Below are 21191 nucleotides of genomic sequence, written 5' to 3'. Positions count from 1 at the left end.
ACATTATAGGTAGTCGTGTTGGGTCATTGTACTTGATGGACTTATTTTCTTCTAGCTGTATATTGTTTCAAGCATGAACCTCAAAAGGTTTCATATTTGACATATTTTCAGACTTTTTCAATGACAAAATATTTCAATTTTGCAGAGACTGTATGATGGATTAGTTTAAATGTCTGCGTTTTACACACCTTTTTAAAGTAATGTGTGTTGTTGTTTTTCTATTTATATTCCAAACTATAGAAGTTGCAAATTAATTTATTGCGTGTAAATTCTTGTTTTAGCATTTGAGTGTTCATAAACACTGTATGTTAAACGATATATTTAATTTTATTGTTGAAAAGGGGTTCCGTTTTTTGAACAGAAAAAAAACTGTGAAACTATAAATATCTATCTTTTCGTATTTATACCTGTATATTTCTATACAGTTAATTGAACGGTCTATAAAATGTGTCTTAAGACTTGATTTGATTACTCTCAAATTGGTTAAGCACATAAATTACAAATCTGTATGGTTTCAGTTACATTAATATTTCTAAATAGAAATCTACCCAGCAGCAGTGTAATAAAACATAATTATATGGCAAGAAGAGTAAAGCAGTAATTTAAACCTATGGTTAAAGTTATTATACAGCTGCATGTCGAACATGTGGCCAGGTATACGTGTCTGTTGACCTAGGGGTGCATGCACAATACAGCTGCATGTCAAACATGTAGCCACTTATATGTGTCTGTTGAGCTAGGTTTGCATGCACAATATAGCTGCAATTCGAACATGTAGCCACTTATATGTATCTGTTGACCTAGGTTTGCATTCACAATACAGCTACATGTCGAACATGTAGCCACTTATATGTGTCTGTTGACCTAGGTTTGCATGCACAATACAGCTGCATGTCAAACATGTAGCCACTTATATGTGTCTGTTGAGCTAGGTTTGCATGCACAATATAGCTGCAATTCGAACATGTAGCCACTTATATGTATCTGTTGACCTAGGTTTGCATTCACAATACAGCTACATGTCGAACATGTAGCCACTTATATGTGTCTGTTGACCTAGGTTTGCATGCACAATACAGCTGCATGTCAAACATGTAGCCACTTATATGTGTCTGTTGACCTAGGTTTGCATGAAAAATACAGCTGCATGTCGAACATGCAGCCACTTATATGTGTCTGTTGACCTAGGTTTGCATGCACAATACAGCTACATGTCAAACATGTAGCCACTTACATGTGTCTGTTGACCTAGGTTTGCATGCACAAAACAGCTACACTTTTTACTTTTTTGGTAAACTTATATTTTCTGTAGAGTGTTTTGTTTGAGAGTGCTCAAAATTACAATTAGGTGCGTGATTTTCTTAGATGTTACAGTTTGAAATTAGCATGCTGTACTCTGCTCGATATGCACACATGCAATATAAAAATAAACATTATGGTGGATGCTTCTTTGCAATGTTTATTTTGTTGATATGAATAATTATTACCTCTAATTTTATATATTATGTACAGTGTTTAGGTATATTTTCATTAGCACTTAATTTATAATTGTGTATTGCTAAAACAATCAAGTATTCAAATTATTTATAAAAAAACCAAAATGGAGCAGATTCTGTCTGAAGACTCAATCACTTTGTTCATCGTACACACATCATTAAAGGTTTTCAATATCTGGCATTATAAAACATGAGATAATTTACATTCAAAGTTCATGTAAACATTGTGGCATCAATATGTTACGTTGTCTGCGAAAATGCGCCTGGCAGTGGCAAAAGTTGCATGTTCATTTTTGAATGACATGGAAATGCCTTCACATTACGCAATTATCGCGGTAGATAACGCATACGTATCGGTAACGAATATTATATTTTTGGTAAAAATATATCTTTTTTAACATGATTCTGTTAACCTTCTGTAAACCTTCGTTTAATGCGAGGTAAGTCAAAGGGTGGCGAGTTCATTATTCACATGTTGATCCCTCTAACGTCTTTCCAAGTAGATCGGATTTCTGGGCGCCCACGAACTATTGGTGATTACATAATCTAACTTAATTCAACACTTAATTGTCTCCAATAATGACGATATAGAGAAATAAAATAAATGATAAATAATCACATACAAAGGGGATTTACAAATAGTCATACACATAACTTGAAGGATATGCCTAAGGAACCAAATAAGGTAAAATTCAGACGAAATCCTTATAGAATTACCGATAATTTGTATTGTGCCACCCTTTTATAGAGTATACCAAATAGTACGCTCAATGTTATTTTAATTGTTTCAACGCTTGTACTCAATCCGTACATTATTTGATGGAGGCAATATTTCGTGTCTATGGTAGTGAACATCGGACTCATCTTTGTCACTGTTCGAAGTTGTAAATTCAGGGTTATTATCCTGGCTAAGTAAGAACCTTTTCGCTTGAGCAATGACAGATGTGCTAGTACATAGTGTAAATGAATGCGTGGCGACATCGATATTATAAACGTCATTTACGAAAATGTTTTTTCTCACTCGTATATGTGACATTCATGTATTTGGGACGCAATTCCTTGCAAACTTATTGTTTCTAGATGAAACATACTTTTAACCTAGACTTCTCGGTGCTCCTATCTTACCACTGTTAAACGAAGTAGAAAACATTGTGCTATCAAAAGATAATTTATATTAATTTACCACTGAGTTAAAAGTTACTTATAAATAAGTATATGCATGGATATCTTTGTACCTTACCATAAGCAAAATATATACACACTTGTGTTAAATGCATAATCATGCTTTTGATTTTAATATCGTGTAACTTTTAAATTTATAATATGAATACCGTAATGATATTTAATTGCATGTATATTTCCAGTAATGGAGGAAGAAACAAGACAGCTCTTAGGCGGATTTGAATCATTTACGATACGTTTCCCGCTATAGCATTTCATTTATGGCAAACATAAAATAATAATTATCTAACCCTATAGGGTAATAAACAACGAAACATAATATAAAGGTGCCAACTTGCGGGGTATTTTATTTTGTATATAATAATATTTCAAAGAATTCACATGTGCACTTTATCATATGTTTTTTACATTATCAATTTAAAAGTACGGTAATTCTTATATAAATTCACACATATCATAAATTCTAATTTATCCTTGTCCTCAAACGTTCAAAACAATGTTACCTAGTGCAAGACTTAGTACGGTCCAATACATAAATTTTGTTGAAAAGCATTTTGTTCATGACACAATTCTGGGCGTTAAATACTAATTCTGGTTGTGATTCACAAAATTGAAATCATGACAAGAGTATTTAGAGAAACCGTCCGTAATGTACATTGTGTTAATAGATCCTTGAGTATAAACAGCATTGTTAACATTCTGGTTGGATATTGTACATTATGCCTATACTTGGGTATAAACAGCATTGTTCATATTCTGGTTGCATATTGTACATTATGCCTATACTTGGGTATAAACAGCATTGATAACATTCTGGTTTCATATTGTACATTATGCCTATACTTGGGTATAAACAGCATTGTTCATATTTTGGTTGCATATTGTACATTATGCCTATACTTGGGTATAAACAGCATTGTTCATATTCTGATTTGATATACACATGACTTTAATACAGAACTGTAAAGTAACGATATTTCACAAATATCAATTCAGATATTCAAATAATACTATAAAATAGTTTTGTCTGAAAGAGTTCACTTCTAGTTTGACCTCCGTAGTTGTGCAACTGGCACTTTTTCTCCTTTTTATTTGAGGGTAATGACAGCAATTTATTTGCTTTGTATATCATGCTGGTGCTTCAACAATAAGTTTAACAACCATTTCCGATTATTTTAAGACGACCCTTTTTGTGATAGCAACATTATGATACAGATGTTGAATGCCCGGTTAATGACTGAGTTCAGTTTATCCTTCCTAAAAAAAGATCAACATTCTCCGACAAAGTTCCAATGTATTTAAACGGAGAAATCCACGCTTTAAATTATGTTATTTTTTCATTATTTTTTCTAGAGTATGTGCCTTATCAATTACCTAATGTTTGCCATTAAGAACAGAGCGTTCAAAACTTTCTCACTTTTTCTTTGATAAACATCCCTAGTTTAATATATTTTATATGGTGTGTGTTGTTTGTGGATGTCTTTGTTGTTGTTCTGTGTTCTGGCATTGGCCCGGTACTATTGAACGCGGTATTTCTTTAAGCTTTCGCCTACTGCAGTTAGTTCTAAATATTATTCAAGAATTTAGAATTGGTGTGCTGAAAAAGGTAAACATGCTAACTGCATACTAAAATTATTTATAAATGCAAAATGTTTCGATAAAACAGAAAGAGAGCATGTTACTCGTGTACTGCCTCTCTATAACCTAAAATGGCCCGGTACTATCGAACGCGGTATTTATTTCGTCTACTGGAGTTGATTAAATATCTTATTATCGGAGTGCTGAAAAAGGTAAACATCCTAACTGCATACTAAAATTATTTATAAATGCAAAATGTTTCGAAAAAACAGAAAGAGAGCATGTTACTCGTGTACTGCCTCTCTATAACCTAAAATGGTCGTCATAGTTTTACAAATGCAGTTCACAACTTGACTAAGGGAAGTATTATAGTAAACGTTTAATACTATTAAATCATCGCCTAATTCAAATGTGTACATTATACAAAGTTGGCAATATGTTATTTGATGGACATGTTTGGGCATTAGGGTAAAACAAAGGCTTGTATGTACAGTTGATTTTTTTTTATTTCGTTATTCCAAGTAAGGAACATAACAAATAAATTAAACAAATAAAACAATATGGCGATAAATTGTTTTGATCATGCGCAAGTTATCACTGAAATGCAACTAGGATTAACATGTCACAACGTCACTCCCACAACCAAGAAATAGTGTAATGCTCCTGACCTTCGATAGATACATAAATTAATACAATATGTGTACAACCGATTTGAAAACAGCAAATACAACCACGAATTATTGAACAAATGAAAGTCTGCGCCTATTGTTTCTTCGCTTGTACTCAATCGGTACATCATTGGATGGTGGTAATATTTCGTGTCCATGGTAGTGCACATCCGGCTCACATGTATCACTGTTCGAAGTTGTAAATTCAAAGTTGTGAGCCAGGTTAAGAATGAACCATTTCGCTTGTGTCATCGCCAGCTTTTTCCCTGGACATAAAGACCCGAACGCAAGAAGTGGATTTTTGACTTCCCGACCATTTTTGGAGAATTTCGCATCGATGAATCTGTCATATTTGAATTCCTGAAAGTAAAAAGTATGGGTTTTTAATCATGTTTTTGCAATATATGTAGTGTGTTAAACACTGTATCAAAACTTTGAGAAGTTGTTGTTGAGTTTATGTAAAAGAACATAGAAATACAATATCAAAACTGCAGTTAAATATTATTTCAGGATATAACCTTTTTAGTTCATAAAATGTAAAATTGCTTCTTGGCAATAATATAGTTTTATAATGGCAACAACCATTGAACTGTTCTTACCAATGGATTTTCGAAGATTTCGGGATCTTTATGTATGGCAGGTGGGTACATAGCTACTCGATCTCCAGCCCTCAGACTGTACTTTTCGCCATCTTCCGTCTCGAACACTGTGTCCTTTGTCACTGCTCGGACCATGAAGACACCGCTAGTGTATCGAATGGTCTCGTTCAGGATGCTATCTGTAAATGAACACAAAATGACAATAGAAATAATGTGTCTGTTTGGCTGAACATGATACTTTACTATTATTACATGTATTGACGTAAGTAATGCGCTGAAATAAGTTTAATAGGTCATCTCAAATCATTTAAATAGTTATAATGACCATGAAATATTTAACGCAATGAAACACTTACTCAGTACTGGCATCGAGTCCAGATCTTGCATGGTGATGCCAATTTCTTCATCAGATCCATACCATTCCGCCTTGGCTTCGATTGTTTCATCTATTTCGTTTTTGAGTGCTTCCAATGCTTCTGGGTATTTTGTCAGATAGTATATTAACCAGAAAGCTACCCTGAATGTATTGTAGTTGACATGAAGAAACACTAAATTGTGTCCAATTACATCCGATTCCGTTTGACCATTTGCTTTCATAAACTGGGTTGAGTATTTAATGTATTCGGAGACATCATCTCTGTTTAAAATGTCATCTGAGCAAGGCATTTGAGCAAGAACATCCAAAGCTTTACCAGCTTTAGGAAACAATTTAATCGGAAGCCCAAGCCACAAAAAGTTAAAGTATTTGTGGAACAAATCAAAATTTCGGTACACATTGCTCGGTTCAAATACATCGCCCTTGGCTTCCTTGCCAAATATTGTCCTAAAGATCGCTCTAAACATGGTTTTTGAACCGAACGATCTCAGTCCATCTGTGCACCAATCGTCTTCGCTTACATCCGAATCAAAGCTGTCATCAAATGCTTCAGTTAAGTTCTTCGCGAAAGAATGCATATTGGCAAACATGTGTTGTCCTTTTACTTTCTTAGAGGCTTCTTTGATCATTTTCTTAGAGTCACATAATTGGAAATTGAATACGTTGTTGTTGACCTGCTTCTGAATGGCCTCGAAATCAAAGCTCTTCTCCTTGCACATCCTCTCGTATGAGTGTGGGTCATTGACGATTGTTAAATGTTGATTCAACAAGCGAATGGTGAAAACTTTTCCAAAGCGTTCCGTTGATTTATGGATGAAGTCTACGGCATTCTCAGCAAAATCTTTACCGTTTCCCCATAGGAAATGTCCAGGTACAATGAAAGGTTCACCGTTTTTTCTGAAAACAAAAAAATGTTAATAAATTTCCTTTCATCTTATATCATATTTGTATGCCCTTTAAGGAATTGGTGCATTTATTAGTGCGGAGGAATTAATACACTTCAAAGGAGTTCCACATTGATCATTGCTTCCGAAGCATAATATAATAATAATAATAATAATAATAATAATAATAATAATAATAATAATAATAATAATAATAATAATAACAATCATCATCATTATATTAATAATAATAATTATTATTATATGCATTTAACAATAAGACCTAATACGCAAATCCAGATAATTGAAATTTATTTTACCTTTTTCTTGCGAAAAGTTTGATGTATGCTGCAACCAAGATCACGGCCAACACCGCCAAATAAATTGAAACCGCAATCATTTTCTTTCTGAAAATTAGAAACAAAAACATGTTTAATGATGTTGCATTAAATTGCAGACGCATTGCAATCAGTGTGCGATGAAAGAACAAAAGCATGTTACAGATGCGCTTGCCTGTCTAGCACTTACCTTCAAAAGTTAATAAAGTTTGCAGAGATGTCCTTTTGAACGCTGTCTTCTAAAGTGCAATATACTTTAGAACTGTATTTGCTTTTTAATGCTCAATCGGCTGATATCGCAGGTAGTTTGTGAAATATGGAAGAATTGACTTGCTTTATATACGGAATATCTGCTGACTGTTTACAGAAGGCGGGGCTATTGTCTTGCGCAAGAAACAATCGCATTATCGATAATTTTAATTAAACCCTCTTTAGCTGTGATGATGTGACGTGTATCAATGTTTGAAGAGGCTTGATGATCGGATATAATTTACGAAGGTATTTCCGCCCTTATGACGACTATCTCTATAAAATGCGCGCGAGTTCATTCATAAATGAGTATCAAAACACTAATCTAGTAAATATTCTATAATAACTTAAACATGACACCGTCATATTTCTTAATGAATAAATACTAGGTCAAAATCATTTTGTCATGTTTAAGCATGTTATATATGTACATCCAGGCTAGAGATAAATCTTAAAATAGCCCATTTAAGTATTTTAATCATCCGTTTTATTGTAAACATGTTATCGACTCAAATTCGATTTAGTGTTTTTTAATGGGTGACGAGAATTTTGTAGATTCAAAATAAAATAAAAAAATACTAAAATTTTTTAGGGTCATTATTTTATCAAAATAATTGAAAATTGTATTGAATGATCAGTCCCAACATCGGTTCACGCGACTTTTCTCTTTCGTTCGTAAAGGCAATGCTACTTCTTATATTTGAAAATATGTTTTTAAGGATATAAGTATACGAATAATTTATTAACAAGTCAAAGTTAATGGCCACGGTGTAGAAATACATGATGTTTACCTGCCTGGTCTTGAAAAATAATTAATGATAAATGTTATACAATTGTAAATTTTCATGTTACTCGTTCATCATGGTATGAATTTTCCAATTTTTCCGTCTAACCGTGCCCACAAGACGTACGGGGGCTTATGTAATCCACAAGTTGTTGGATTTTCTACCCACTTCAACATTCCCTTGATTAAGATGGTTGCTGTACGCTGGAAAAGATGTTCCAATATTTGCAAACGGTTTGACGACAATCTCCTTTGGTCATGACGCATGAAAATCATTAGAGCTTAAGGCGGGTATTTACCAAGTTACACAATGGTCAATGATTAAAGTACGTTTCCGTATTTGTTGAACAGTTTCTGGAAGGCATTTTAAGGAGGAACATGAGTTCACTTGAATGCCGTCCAAACACTCGCAATTTACTAATCGTTTTATTAATACCTCAGTGCCCGTTTGAAATCATGAAATGATGTACAAAATGGCGTATTTGTTTGTTTTATCGCGTGTCTGATTTTTGGTATCATTTGAAAGCATATTGCTTGCAGAATGACTGAAAACATCATTTATTTATTTATATATATATTTTGACGTTCTTTCCATCAAATTAAAATGTTTGCTGATTACATGGATTAAGCCATTATTTTAAAGATTCTGCAAGACAAATAGAGTGAATGGCATTTTGGTATTTTGATGACTGTTAAACAATTAAAGTCTAAAAATCATCAACAATACGACAACCCCAAGTTCAAAATATATAAAAAAAATAAATAACGATCGTAATATGCATTTTTTTTTAAAAATGAGATGCTTTGCTATGACTGTTTCGTTAATACACGTATTAATCTGTAGTCAAACTCTTATAAAAAATAAGAAAAAATACACTTATTTCAAAATTGTAAAATGGTATTTTTGAACAAATCAAAACAAAGTATTTTGACTTCCCTAGTTTGCGTCGTCTAGCTCAACTTTACCCATTTTAAAAGATATCCAGATTAATTTACTTGACTGGAACTCAACTCATTAAGAGAAAAAAATCCCACTAATATGTATAAACATAATGATTTTGTGCCTCTGCGGAATTGTTCATTTGTAAGAAGGAGTAACCTAAAAGCTAGTCATTTTAAAATGTCATATTTCTACATGGTCACATACGGCAACTCGTTAAATAGAAACCAGTCATTGTCTTATCAATCATGACGTAAATGTGGCATCGTAGAATAAGATTTGTATTGCTGTATCAGCTTGCATTTGTAAGCTATCGTTGCCTTCTGTTTGCAATGATGAGTTGCTAGATGTTTTCAATGCACGCGTTGATATGGTTTGAATATTATTATACAGAGTGAACAAGACCATAAAAGATGACATGGTAAAAAAGTAAAAAAAAACATTCATTGATTTTCAAACATACATTTCATTATTGATTGAAATAAAACATATTCAAAGAAAATAGGGCCTTTTATGTGTTAACATCTTAAACATTCTTAAGGGTTAAATTCACGTTCAATACAGCCCAACGACATTTAACGTCATAAGGCAGCTGCAACATTTGTTATTATTTGTAATGTAAACAAATACATGTATTTTAAAGACCATTCGAATATATATAAAGGTTGTATTTGTATATTGAAACTAATGCGCAACTCATCACTTCGTACGTATACGCGAACATGTTTTGTTATAGTTAAGCTATTCGAAATATGCCAATGAAAGGTATACGTATACAATTATGTCTCGCTAGCAAACAATAAATAACCATTCGGATATTGCTACTTCTGTCCGTGATACAAGTTTTGTACTTGACCTACTATAGCAAACGTTTTTGGTGGTGTGTAAATAAACAAAACTCAAGTGTTTGTATAAGAAAATAATGCCTCATTTGGCGATAGTTGTAAATCTGGCCTTGGTTTAAATACCATTGATTTCAATGTAACATTTAAATATCCAGATTTACAAAGTTTGAGCATAATCAAAAGATTTACTGTTGCAATAATACGTGGAAAAAGACAAGTGATACATGTACATGTATAAAACAAAATTAACACGATGGAATAAATAATTCTGACCTCGATCACATGATCGTGCACAAGGTTTGTTAACAATTGTGTTTAATGATACATATACTACTATGGGGTTGTTTAATAAAACATATACTACTGTGAGGTCGTTAAATAATACAAATACTACCGTGTGGTTGTAAATGATACAAATACTACCGTGAGGTCGTTAAATGATACAAATACTACCGTGTGGTTGTTAATGATACAAATACTACCGTGTGGTTGTTAATGATACAAATACTACCGTGTGGTTGTTAATGATACAAATACTACCGTGTGGTTGTTAATGATACAAATACTACCGTGTGGTTGTAAATGATACAAATACTACCGTGTGGTTGTAAATGATACAAATACTACCGTGTGGTTGTTAATGATACAAATACTACCGTGTGGTTGTAAATGATAGAAATACTACCGTGTGGTTGTTAATGATACAAATACTACCGTGTGGTTGTAAATGATACAAATACTACCGTGTGGTTGTTAATGATACAAATACTACCGTGTGGTTGTAAATGATACAAATACTACCGTGTGGTTGTTAATGATACAAATACTACCGTGTGGTTGTTAATGATACAAATACTACCGTGTGGTTGTAAATGATACAAATACTACCGTGTGGTTGTTAATGATACAAATACTACCGTGTGGTTGTAAATGATACAAATACTACCGTGTGGTTGTTAATGATACAAATACTACCGTGTGGTTGTAAATGATACAAATACTACCGTGTGGTTGTAAATGATACAAATACTACCGTGTGGTTGTTAATGATACAAATACTACCGTGTGGTTGTAAATGATACAAATACTACCGTGTGGTTGTTAATGATACAAATACTACCGTGTGTTTGTTAATGATACAAATACTACTTTGAGGTTGATTAATGATACAAATACTACTGTGGGGTTGTTTTATGATACAAATACTATTTTAAGCTTGTTCAATGATACAAATACTACTTTGAGGTTGATTAATGATACAAATATTACTGTGAGCTTGTTTTATGATACAGATCCTACTGTGAGGTTATTTAATGATACAAATACTACTGTGAGGTTGTTAAATGGTACAAATACTACTTTGAGAATGTTTTATGATATAAATACTACTGTGTGGTTGTTTAATGATATAAATACTACTTAAGGTTATTCAATGATACAAATACTACTGTGAGATTGTTTAATGATATACATTTAAAATCCAGTTACACAAACGATAATAAACATAGGTGAATCTCAAGTGATATTGCGTTAAATACTTAACATCAGTTTGATTTCAATTTGGTCGTATCTGAATCATTACTTTTGCTGAAAACAATAGGTTGGCATCAACAATTTATTGATATTTTTTATGTATTTTTCAGCACGTACTATGACTGTGAAGACAGAAAAGCTATTTCTAAGAGGGAGAATGGCTCAAACATGTGTTCAACAGAGGGGAGTTTCAATAATGATCTTTCATCGATTTCATTCGTAAATTGAAATTATCTTAGTGCCAAAGTTTCATTATATTGCTAAATATATGTGTAAATTGAGATTTAATTAACATTGGAAATGAACAAGAAATTGAGGAAATTTCCGATACATTGCCATTTTTGACATTTACAATGTTTTATCAAAAATTGAAATTACGATTAAAATCCTTTATTTACTATTATAAAAAAGCGATCGATAATACCTCATTCATGTTAAGTTTACCGTCAAGGCACAGAAAACAAAACAGAACAGACGTTTGTTAAAACTTTAACATAAGTACATCGTCTAAACACGTACAGTTATCTTATATATGACATGTGTATGTACATTGTAAGTGCAGAAATAAGGATAAATTTTTTATGACATCAACAAGGTGAAATAACTAGTATGTTGTATAAAGTTTACATATATTTAGTATTTCTATATTTATATTTGTTTATAGTACAATAACGTTACACTTTGGGAAACAGTACGGTTAAAAATATGAATATTTTTGGAGAAGCATAATTATACAGAGCCAAACATTCATTAACATATTGTAATAGTTGCTGATAGTTATACACTGCTGAGTTCATACCCTGGATGTTGTTTTTCCTTGCAAAGGACCTTTCTTTCAAAATGTATTATTTAATGATAAATATTTCACAGTAAGTTTGTTAATTTCAAATGACATTCATAATTATAAGCAAATCTGAAAACGATTTCCTTTTTCTTTTGAGATTTTTTTTAAAACTAACTTTCATGAACAAACACCAAACAGCAACTGGCGGATACATATTTGACCATATTTCATAACTCCACGTCGACAATTATATTTTTTTTTGAATAGCGTTACTAACGCTTTCGTCAAAACTAAGCGTTTTCTGTTACATTTTATTAAGAATTATTATCTTCATATTTCAAGTATCCATATTTGAAAATAGATTATCAAGAAGCCATAACTTTGGTGACATATTACTGCCGTAAGATAACCTGTTAAAGTTCGCAAATGTATCGTGTTTACTTCTTAATTTTCGTGATAATTATATAGCTATCTTTTAAATATGCGCGTTACCTTTTTGGTAAGATTAATATCATAAGACTGAAAACAGGCTTAGTCTTATGATATTTATCTTACCAAAGAAAGTTGTAACGCTCTCTTAACAGTATGTTTTAAAGACGAAATGTGCTAAACACCATGTGCGTTACAAAAAACATCAATCCAAGGTCATTCAACATAGAATGTATTAAACTTAACCAGCTTGAATAAACAGTATCTGACACTTGTAACTGATACGTAAGTCGATATAGTAAACAGGAAATCTAATTTAGTGAACCACTTACGATGTTACACCAAAGTTCATACGCTTAGATTGAATTTGAACAAAAAAAGGAGAAACCCCTAACTCGCCATACAACATGATATTTGGCGTTCTTGGCATACATTAAAAATAGTGTTTAGAAACTTCCGCTGAAACTAATAAATGATAGTGTTGATTTCACAACACCATACTTGCATATACCGTTGCATATAGTACAATTGAGCAAACCATTGTAACGAAAGGATGGGTCTATAAATCAACTGATAATCCCATAACACGTATTTTAGTTATAGCTTTTTGGACTTGCCTACAAAGGTAAGTAGTTACTTATGCATTTAAATTAAACAAAAATCCAAGGTAGCTTAAATGATCAACAACCCCAACTTTATTCTTTTGGTAATAAAAAGAAGGCTTATTCCTCAACTTTCCTCTAAAAAACAAAACAACTTGAGATTTTTGAGCATTCACCGTTAGGTTCCAAAAAGCGCTATAATCATTTATGGCATTAAGAATCAATTGCAGATCCTTTTCCGATTCAGCCAAAACAACCGTGTCATCTGCATTTCATAATATATAAATGTTTTGAAAAAAAAACACCTTCAAAGTCCTCTTAATCTAGAAAACTATTGATATCATCAGTTGTAAGTTTGATTCCATTAAATTTGCTGGAAATAAAAGTATAAAGATCGTTAAGAAAAATAGAAAAAAGGCGCGGAGACAAATTTTCTCCCTGGCGCACTCCTAAACGACAAAAACAATATTTACATATCAATGTCAAACTTAAACATACGACATGTCCTTACCATACACATTAAAAATGACTTTGCTAATTTTCGATCGGTATTATTATTGGTAGTATGTAACACTTTATGCCAGGGTGTAACCTTATGAATAGAGTTAAACACTTTTTTTGCAATATAAAATCGCATAACAATTTGCTATGCTTTGCAAGTAAATAGTCTATGAGCAACTTTAAGGACAGCGTATGTTCTGCAGTGCTTTGTCTGTGAAAGCCGGCTTGCTCTTCTATGAGCAGCCCCGAGTCTGCAAGGAGCTATCCTATGTCTGATATAGACTAATAATTATGATGTCAAGATTTTGTGCCAAAACCTGCAACACTATTCTAAACAATATGATCTTTTATTTAACATAAAAAGGCAAAATATTAAAAGTTAAAATGCACGTAATATTTACTTCTATTTCTAAATCATACATGGTAGTCCGGATTATTTTCATGTTGTTATTCCCTTGCTGTTTTCAACTCAATAGTCTCTTATAACTCATACTTTGAGTGACAATATATGTAATTAATATTTAATCATGAAATGGATATATGTTGTATTGACGAGTCTTTAATAAACTATGAAACTTTCCGTGTTTTGGAAGGCCCTGAATAGAGAAGTGTCACAATAATTAATAATTACTAATATCAAACAAACATTTGGTGAGTTCTAACTCACCATTGACAAATATAACATAACTGGTCAAAATAAAGCTCCGATACCAGTATATGCAAAAATACGCTGCGCTCGCTCCATATTCTGTATATTGCCAATTGAACTCTAACATATATATAGAACGATTACTTATCGGAACACCTATGATTAATATAGACCTGAAAAATGTCCAAAAAATATTTACCTCATTAGCCCAATTAGACTGACCTTTCATAGAGCCAGCTATTCAACCATTATGCAATGTGCTGACTATCATTAATGAGTGTTTTACACCAAACTTTTATAATGATTAAAATGATAGAGTATAGCATGGCCTGACACAATGAACACTAACACGCATGTGGTGGCAAATCTCAAAGGTCTCTTCCAGTCGTCTCCCTTCTCACCTCAAAATGGTGTTGGCAATGTTCTGATTTAATTACAAACCAACAGATTCTAACCATGTTTAAAATGTGTTCAAATTCAAGATGCTTTTTTCTATGTTCAGAGGTGTATTACAAGATGTATTTTATAACATGTTGGCGAGCTACTACGTTTCTTTGTTTAGGTATAAGGAATTTAAAAAAAACGTGAAAATTGTCAACTTACATTGTTTAACTGGAATATTTCAATTATACAAATATTTTTTCTCAGATTGTTCTCCCATAATGCAAGATTGACAGAACACTATCCATGGACAGGATAGGAAATACACTCCATGTTAGTTCAACGGTATTGGAGATGAATTTCAAATTGTTCGATATCAATTTATAATGTTAAACAACAAGACTATATTCCAAGATAATACGTTAGAAATCTAAGTTTGATATTATATATATATATAGTAACCATTTTCTGCATCAAGTGTTTTAAGATTAGAAATTGGAATTATCAACTCATCTTGTAAATCATCCCAATAATGGCATTAAAAGTATCTTAAGTTTTCATGATAGTGAAAAATCTGTTTGTAAATACTATATTGATAAATTATGTATTTTCTTGCGTGCACTAATTGTTTTTGTTTTGTGTTTATGGCGATTAGCTATATATGCTTGTACTCGTTTTAAGTGAAATAAACATTCTGCTCTGTTACTATTTTAAAATACTTCACAAGGACCACGAAAGAACATGATATACTCAGACAATACAACAAAATCATCCAATCCAACTCAATATATCAAACGAGAGGTTCGACCTGTATCTGAATCGAACATTAAATATGCATTCTTTGCAAATGTAGCTCCTTTTATTGGTATGGTATTCTTTTGGCTTTGCACAATTAACTAAGGAACGCAAATCCAATCAAGACGCACTTATGGAAAGTGTAAACTGATGTGGAAAATAAAATATAATCTAAAACTGTTTTATTTTTAATATGATTATTTTCGGAGATTTTCTCGTATTTTTTCTGATGCCCCCTGATGTTCCTGTTGAGTATACCGCTTAGCTACCCGTGAGGCGCCTCATGCGGTCGCCGATGACGTTGACAGTTACCAAAAAAGGACATGGTAAAGCACCCTTTCATAACTCTTTAAATAACTAAACCCCTAGGTATTCCTTGGAGGACCGAGATTCTGTACCAGACCGACCAAAATCAGGGTATATCACTATTGTAAAACTGAATGTATAAAATGGTCAATTTTTAACATATCTTAATACATTATATAGGAAATTTCGACCAAAATATCCACACATCGGCAAAAAAATCGACATAATTTGCGATTTTAAAATCAAAGGGAAGTAACTACAATTTACTTAAAAAGTAGTTCTACACGGTGTTATTACACTTTTTACTGTGCACTGTTGTTCTTTCGCTGATACAAACAAAAAAAGACTCATAAACTATGGTATGATGATGTTTAATATCGTAATGGTGGAGCTAGTCAACCGTTGAAAGATTAACAGTGTTCTGTTTGTCCGAAGTATCTCTTGCCGGTGTGTGTAAAGGTGATTGAGAAGGTTGCACTAAACAATGATAAGTGTCGGCCCCGAAGCGAAATGCTTCCGCGTCGTTGAAGCCCTGATGTACATTACTTTTAAATCTTTCTTTCAGATAAGTTTTTATTTTATGATGCTAAAATGGCATTATTGTGTGTATTTTCAAATTTACACATGATTTATATCATATTTGAAGACGTTCATGTGGTCTTGAATTATATTTAGAATGGCCTCTTTCTAGGGTGGATTAATTTAGCGATGGACCTAGAGATGCGGCCAATACTGTTTCACATGGACATTATAGATTGTGACTGTAAAAAGATCATGATAGCAAAAAGATATTACACCAACCGACAAAGTATTCATAATTTGTGGAAAAATAGTGTTAAAGGTGATTTTTTCTGGAGTCATAATAAAGAGGGAAACAAGAGCAATTTAACGTAGAGCAAAGAAAGGGATTTCGTTGCAGGCCGACACCGACAGCAATATGCACTATTGCATGTAAATTCATTTTCATTTACTAAATGTTCGACAATGCTAAACCTAATTGTGGTACGCATAGCATCATCACTCTGGTGTACGATATTGTTTATAAAGTAGGAATCCGCAACCATACTAATTCCGACAACTCTCAAAATCGCATTCACTGGTCATTAACAGACTACAGTCGCTTACAAATCATATAGCAGAGAAAGGTGATGGATGAAAATTTAATGGAGAATTTGAATTTAATAGCAGGGTTCCTACAAGAATGAAAGAAGTTTTAGGTGTTAAAAGGGTTTTAAATAATCATCAACGTATTGTGGTTTTGTAGTGATTTCTTCTCCTTCGAAGGGAAAGCTGTGTGCAATTGGGTTTCATATACCATGCATACATGTATATAGTATTCAATGTCCATCGTCATAACTGCGGCTCTGAATATTCTTTTTTAAAATTGAGTTGTTTGAATGTCATTTGCAATAACATCTGTCCATTGGTTACTAAAACTATATCTGGAGATATGAACTATGAGGGTCTCAAATATTTGAATCATTGATATATGAAATGCATAGTAATCCATTAAAATTTCTATTTTTACAACATTCGGGTTCCACTCTAGGAAAGATATCTGCAGGAAGTCAATTTCACCTATCATCATAAGCTTTTGTTTTTTTAACAATCTGTACAATTTCGCTCAAAAACATAATTGTCGATAGACGTGTCCGAATGTGAGTTTGGTTAGTAGTCACTAAGCCGGACGAGTGGGTTTTCTCCGGGTACTACGGTTTCCCCCATCACAAGACCACACTTTAGCGCAACATCGTGTAAACAAGAGTGACTTAGTATGAGTTATCATAACTTTCTTCACAATCTTTGTGAAAAATATCATGTTTAAACTTAAGACGTCTCCAGTATGGTGCGATAAATTTGAAATTGCAAATGATTGACCCTCTATGAAAAATGACAATTCAAAAGTGGTTTGGATGGATGGATGGATGAATTAAGGAATGAATGGATGGATGGATGAATGAATGAATGAATGAATGAAGGAATGAAGGAATGAATGATGAATGATGAATGAATGAATGAATGAATGAATGAATGAATGAATGAATGAATGAATGAATGAATGAATGAAGGAATGAAGGAATGAAGGAAGGAAGGAATGAATGAATGAATGAATGAATGAATGAATGAATGAATGAATGAATGAATGAATGAATGAATGAATGAATGAATGAATGAATGAATGAATGAATGAAGGAAGGAAGGAAGGAAGGAATGAATGAAGGAATGAATGAATGAATGAATGAATGAATGAATGAATGAAGGAATGAATGAAGGAAGGAAAGAAGGAAGGAAGGAAGGAAAGAAGGAAGGAAGGAAGGAAGGAAGGAAGGAAGGAAGGAAGGAAGGAAGGAAGGAAGGAAGGAAGGAAGGAAGGAAGGAAGGAAGGAAGGAAGGAAGGAAGGAAGGAAGGAAGGAAGGAAGGAAGGAAGGAAGGAAGGAAGGGAGGGAGGGAGGGAGGGAGGGAGGGAGGGAGGGAGGGAGGGAGGGAGGGAGGGAGGGAGGGAGGAAGGAAGGAAGGAAGGAAGGAAGGAAGGAAGGAAGGAAGGAAGGAAGGAAGGAAGGAAGGAAGGAAGGAAGGAAGGAAGGAAGGAAGGAAGGAAGGAAGGAAGGAAGGAAGGAAGGAAGGAAGGAAGGAAGGAAGGAAGGAAGGAACCAGCGAGCGAGCGAGCGAACGAACGAACGAACGAACGAATCAACAAACAAATAAATAAATAAACAAACATAAATAAATGTCAAAAGTAAATAAATTAATGTCTGTAATTTTGTACCAAATGCCATAGCTCGACTGTTATCTTTACAAACAATGTCTATGGCATTTATCTTGAAAATCAGTTCGTGTCTTAGCGATAGACACTGGATACCGCGAGAAATAGCTTTCTCTGTCATCATTTTCCTATGTTTTATTATTTCTCTGACAAATAAACACATTCAGATGATCACATAATAAACAATGCCGTCTGTTTGCATTGTTCTAGAAGCTCTTTATATCAATAGTCAAGAAACGTTCTCTGTTCTCAATTCTTTTGAACTGTCCACGAAAACAATGAAATTATTGCAATTGCCAACGTTTGGAAATCTTGAAACAATTTCCTTATCGGTTGCCTGACAACATTGATACACCGTTCAGTATTCTTTGAATCCCTTTTAAGTATTCTTAGGATCTCATACTCTCAGTTTTGGTTTGTTAGCTGGAACATGGGTATGCGTATTTGAACAAAATTAGTTTAGATTTAATTTTAAATTTTATGTGGAGGATAGTTTTGTTTCAGTGTAAGATGGTTATACATTTAACGGAGTGAACACTAAAAGTTAGTTTGAACAAGGGAAATATGTACCGTTCGTGTTCACAAGGGGAAACAATTGCAACTCTATACTTTTAGTTCATACATGGATTAAATTTAAAACGATATTGTTTTATTTTTTATTTAATTCGAAAAGCAAATCAACTGTTAGGCTTATGACGTCATACAGAAAATGACGTTATTGATATTGACCATTAATGTTTAAAATAGTGAATTTATCAACTTGTAATATAATGTTATATCCTATAAAGCCTGTACTAGAATATTTATAAATAATCAATGCAAATGACGCTTTTTAAAGCGTTCAGTGTTTGTTTGCAGGTGGTCGTTTTCTAGTGATTACATTTCTGAACATTTTGTCAGGTAATTGTGTTTTCATGAAACACTTCTCTCTATACTTCTGGCGTTGTTATCTTTCTTTAGTTTATTTTTGTGTTCATTAGTTTCATTGGCAATATAAGTGTTGACATGAATAACCGTTTGCTTCTTAAACATACTCATGCGCATTGTATTATGCATGTTTTACAGAATAAGCTTTTGATATGATATTTACCTTCATGCATTACTTAAACATTACATCGGTTCAAAGTTTTTAAACTGGTCACGTCGTTTTCACTCATTAAAATTAGCCTTTTGGCTGAACAAGCGCGATTTGATACAATACTGCTTGATAACAAACATAATTTTGAGCAAGCCCGAAAAAATAGTTTACAAGTACAGGGAATGCGGGTGTTCGCTGATATATTGAATATGTATGATGGCTGATCTTCCACCTGTTGTTTTGTCGTTTATCGCCCGGCCTATGTTCGTTTTGTCGTTTATCGCCCTGTCACCCGACCTATGTTCGTATTGTCGTTTATCCCCCGGCCACCCGGCCTATGTTCGTATTGTCGTTTATCCCCCGGCCACCCGGCCTATGTTCGTATAGTCGTTTATCGCCCGGCCACCCGGCCTATGTTCGTATTGTCGTTTATCGCCCTGCCACCCGGCCTATTTTCGTATTGTCGTTTATCGCCCTGCCACCCGGCCTATGTTCGTATTGTCGTTTATCGCCCTGCCACCCGGCCTATGTTCGTATTGTCGTTTATCGCCCAGCCACCCGGCGTATGTTCGTATTGTCGTTTATCGCCGAGCCACCCGGCCTATGTTTGTATTGTCGTTTATCGCCCGGCCACCCGGCCTATGTTCGTATTGTCGTTTATCGCCCGGCCAACAGGCCTATGTTCGTATTGTCGTTTATCGCCCGGCCACCCGGCGTATGTTCGTATTGTCGTTTATCGCCAAGCCACCCGGCGTATGTTCGTATTGTCGTGTATCGCCCGGCCACCTGGCGTATGTTCGTATTGTCGTTTATCGCCCGGCCACCCGGCGTATCTTCGTATTGTCGTTTACCGCCCAGCCACCCGGCGTATGTTCGTATTGTCGTTTATCGCCCAGCCACCCGGCGTATGTTCGTATTGTCGTTTATCGCCCGGCCACCTGGCGTATGTTCGTATTGTCGTTTATCGCCCGGCCACCCGGCGTATATTCGTAATGTCGTATTTTGGTATTTTAGCTGTGAAAATACAAAAAGGCAGAAATCAGCCACCATAAATATGTAATATTCGATTCTGATAGATCTGTACAAATCATCAAGGTTAATTTAAAAAAATATTGTTTAATTAAAAGTAACATTTACCAATTTTATTAAGTCTTCTTTTTATTCGTTACGATACAATATGTTGCTGTTAAAAGTCTTATTCTGTAGGCATGCAAATTACAAACGACAGTACATATTAAGAAAACCATATTGTTATAATTCATGTTCTGTGTTTACCTTGTACAAATTTAAGTGACTCTCTTATTCAAAATCAATATATACACATGCACGTACTGTATTACAAACATGAATTTTGAGAAAATGAAAAAAACTACCTCCTAATTAGTGCCTTCATGGAAAATGACTGATAACACAATTGTAACCGAATTTT

At 33.6% G+C, this 21191-nt stretch overlaps 1 protein-coding gene across 1 annotated transcript; it reads right to left on the bottom strand.

Annotated features, from left to right (window-relative positions):
* Positions 1 to 4744: 4744 nt before the first annotated feature.
* Positions 4745 to 7448, bottom strand: LOC128211178 (cytochrome P450 7A1-like). Its single transcript, XM_052915632.1, has 5 exons — positions 7312 to 7448; positions 7104 to 7190; positions 5880 to 6796; positions 5524 to 5702; positions 4745 to 5284 (listed from the first exon to the last, which is right to left on the bottom strand). The coding sequence occupies exons 2-5, from the start codon at positions 7181 to 7183 to the stop codon at positions 4994 to 4996; spliced, it is 1467 nt and encodes a 488-aa protein (XP_052771592.1). The 5' UTR covers positions 7184 to 7190; positions 7312 to 7448; the 3' UTR covers positions 4745 to 4993.
* Between the last annotated feature and the right edge of the window lie 13743 nt (positions 7449 to 21191).

This window comes from Mya arenaria, chromosome 12 (genome assembly GCF_026914265.1).
Source record: "Mya arenaria isolate MELC-2E11 chromosome 12, ASM2691426v1".
Taxonomy (NCBI): Eukaryota; Metazoa; Mollusca; class Bivalvia; order Myida; family Myidae; genus Mya; species Mya arenaria.
This window is presented reverse-complemented; position numbering and strand designations above follow the sequence as displayed.

Excerpts from the sequence above, each read along its gene's own strand:
- LOC128211178 (XM_052915632.1), bottom strand. The coding sequence starts at position 7,183 with ATGATTGCGGTTTCAATTTATTTGGCGGTGTTGGCCGTGATCTTGGTT. Across the intron at positions 5,703-5,879 it reads GGACTCGATGCCAGTACTGA|ATAGCATCCTGAACGAGACC; the intron begins GTAAGTGTTTCA and ends GTTCATTTACAG. Across the intron at positions 5,285-5,523 it reads AAATCTTCGAAAATCCATTG|GAATTCAAATATGACAGATT; the intron begins GTAAGAACAGTT and ends TTTTACTTTCAG.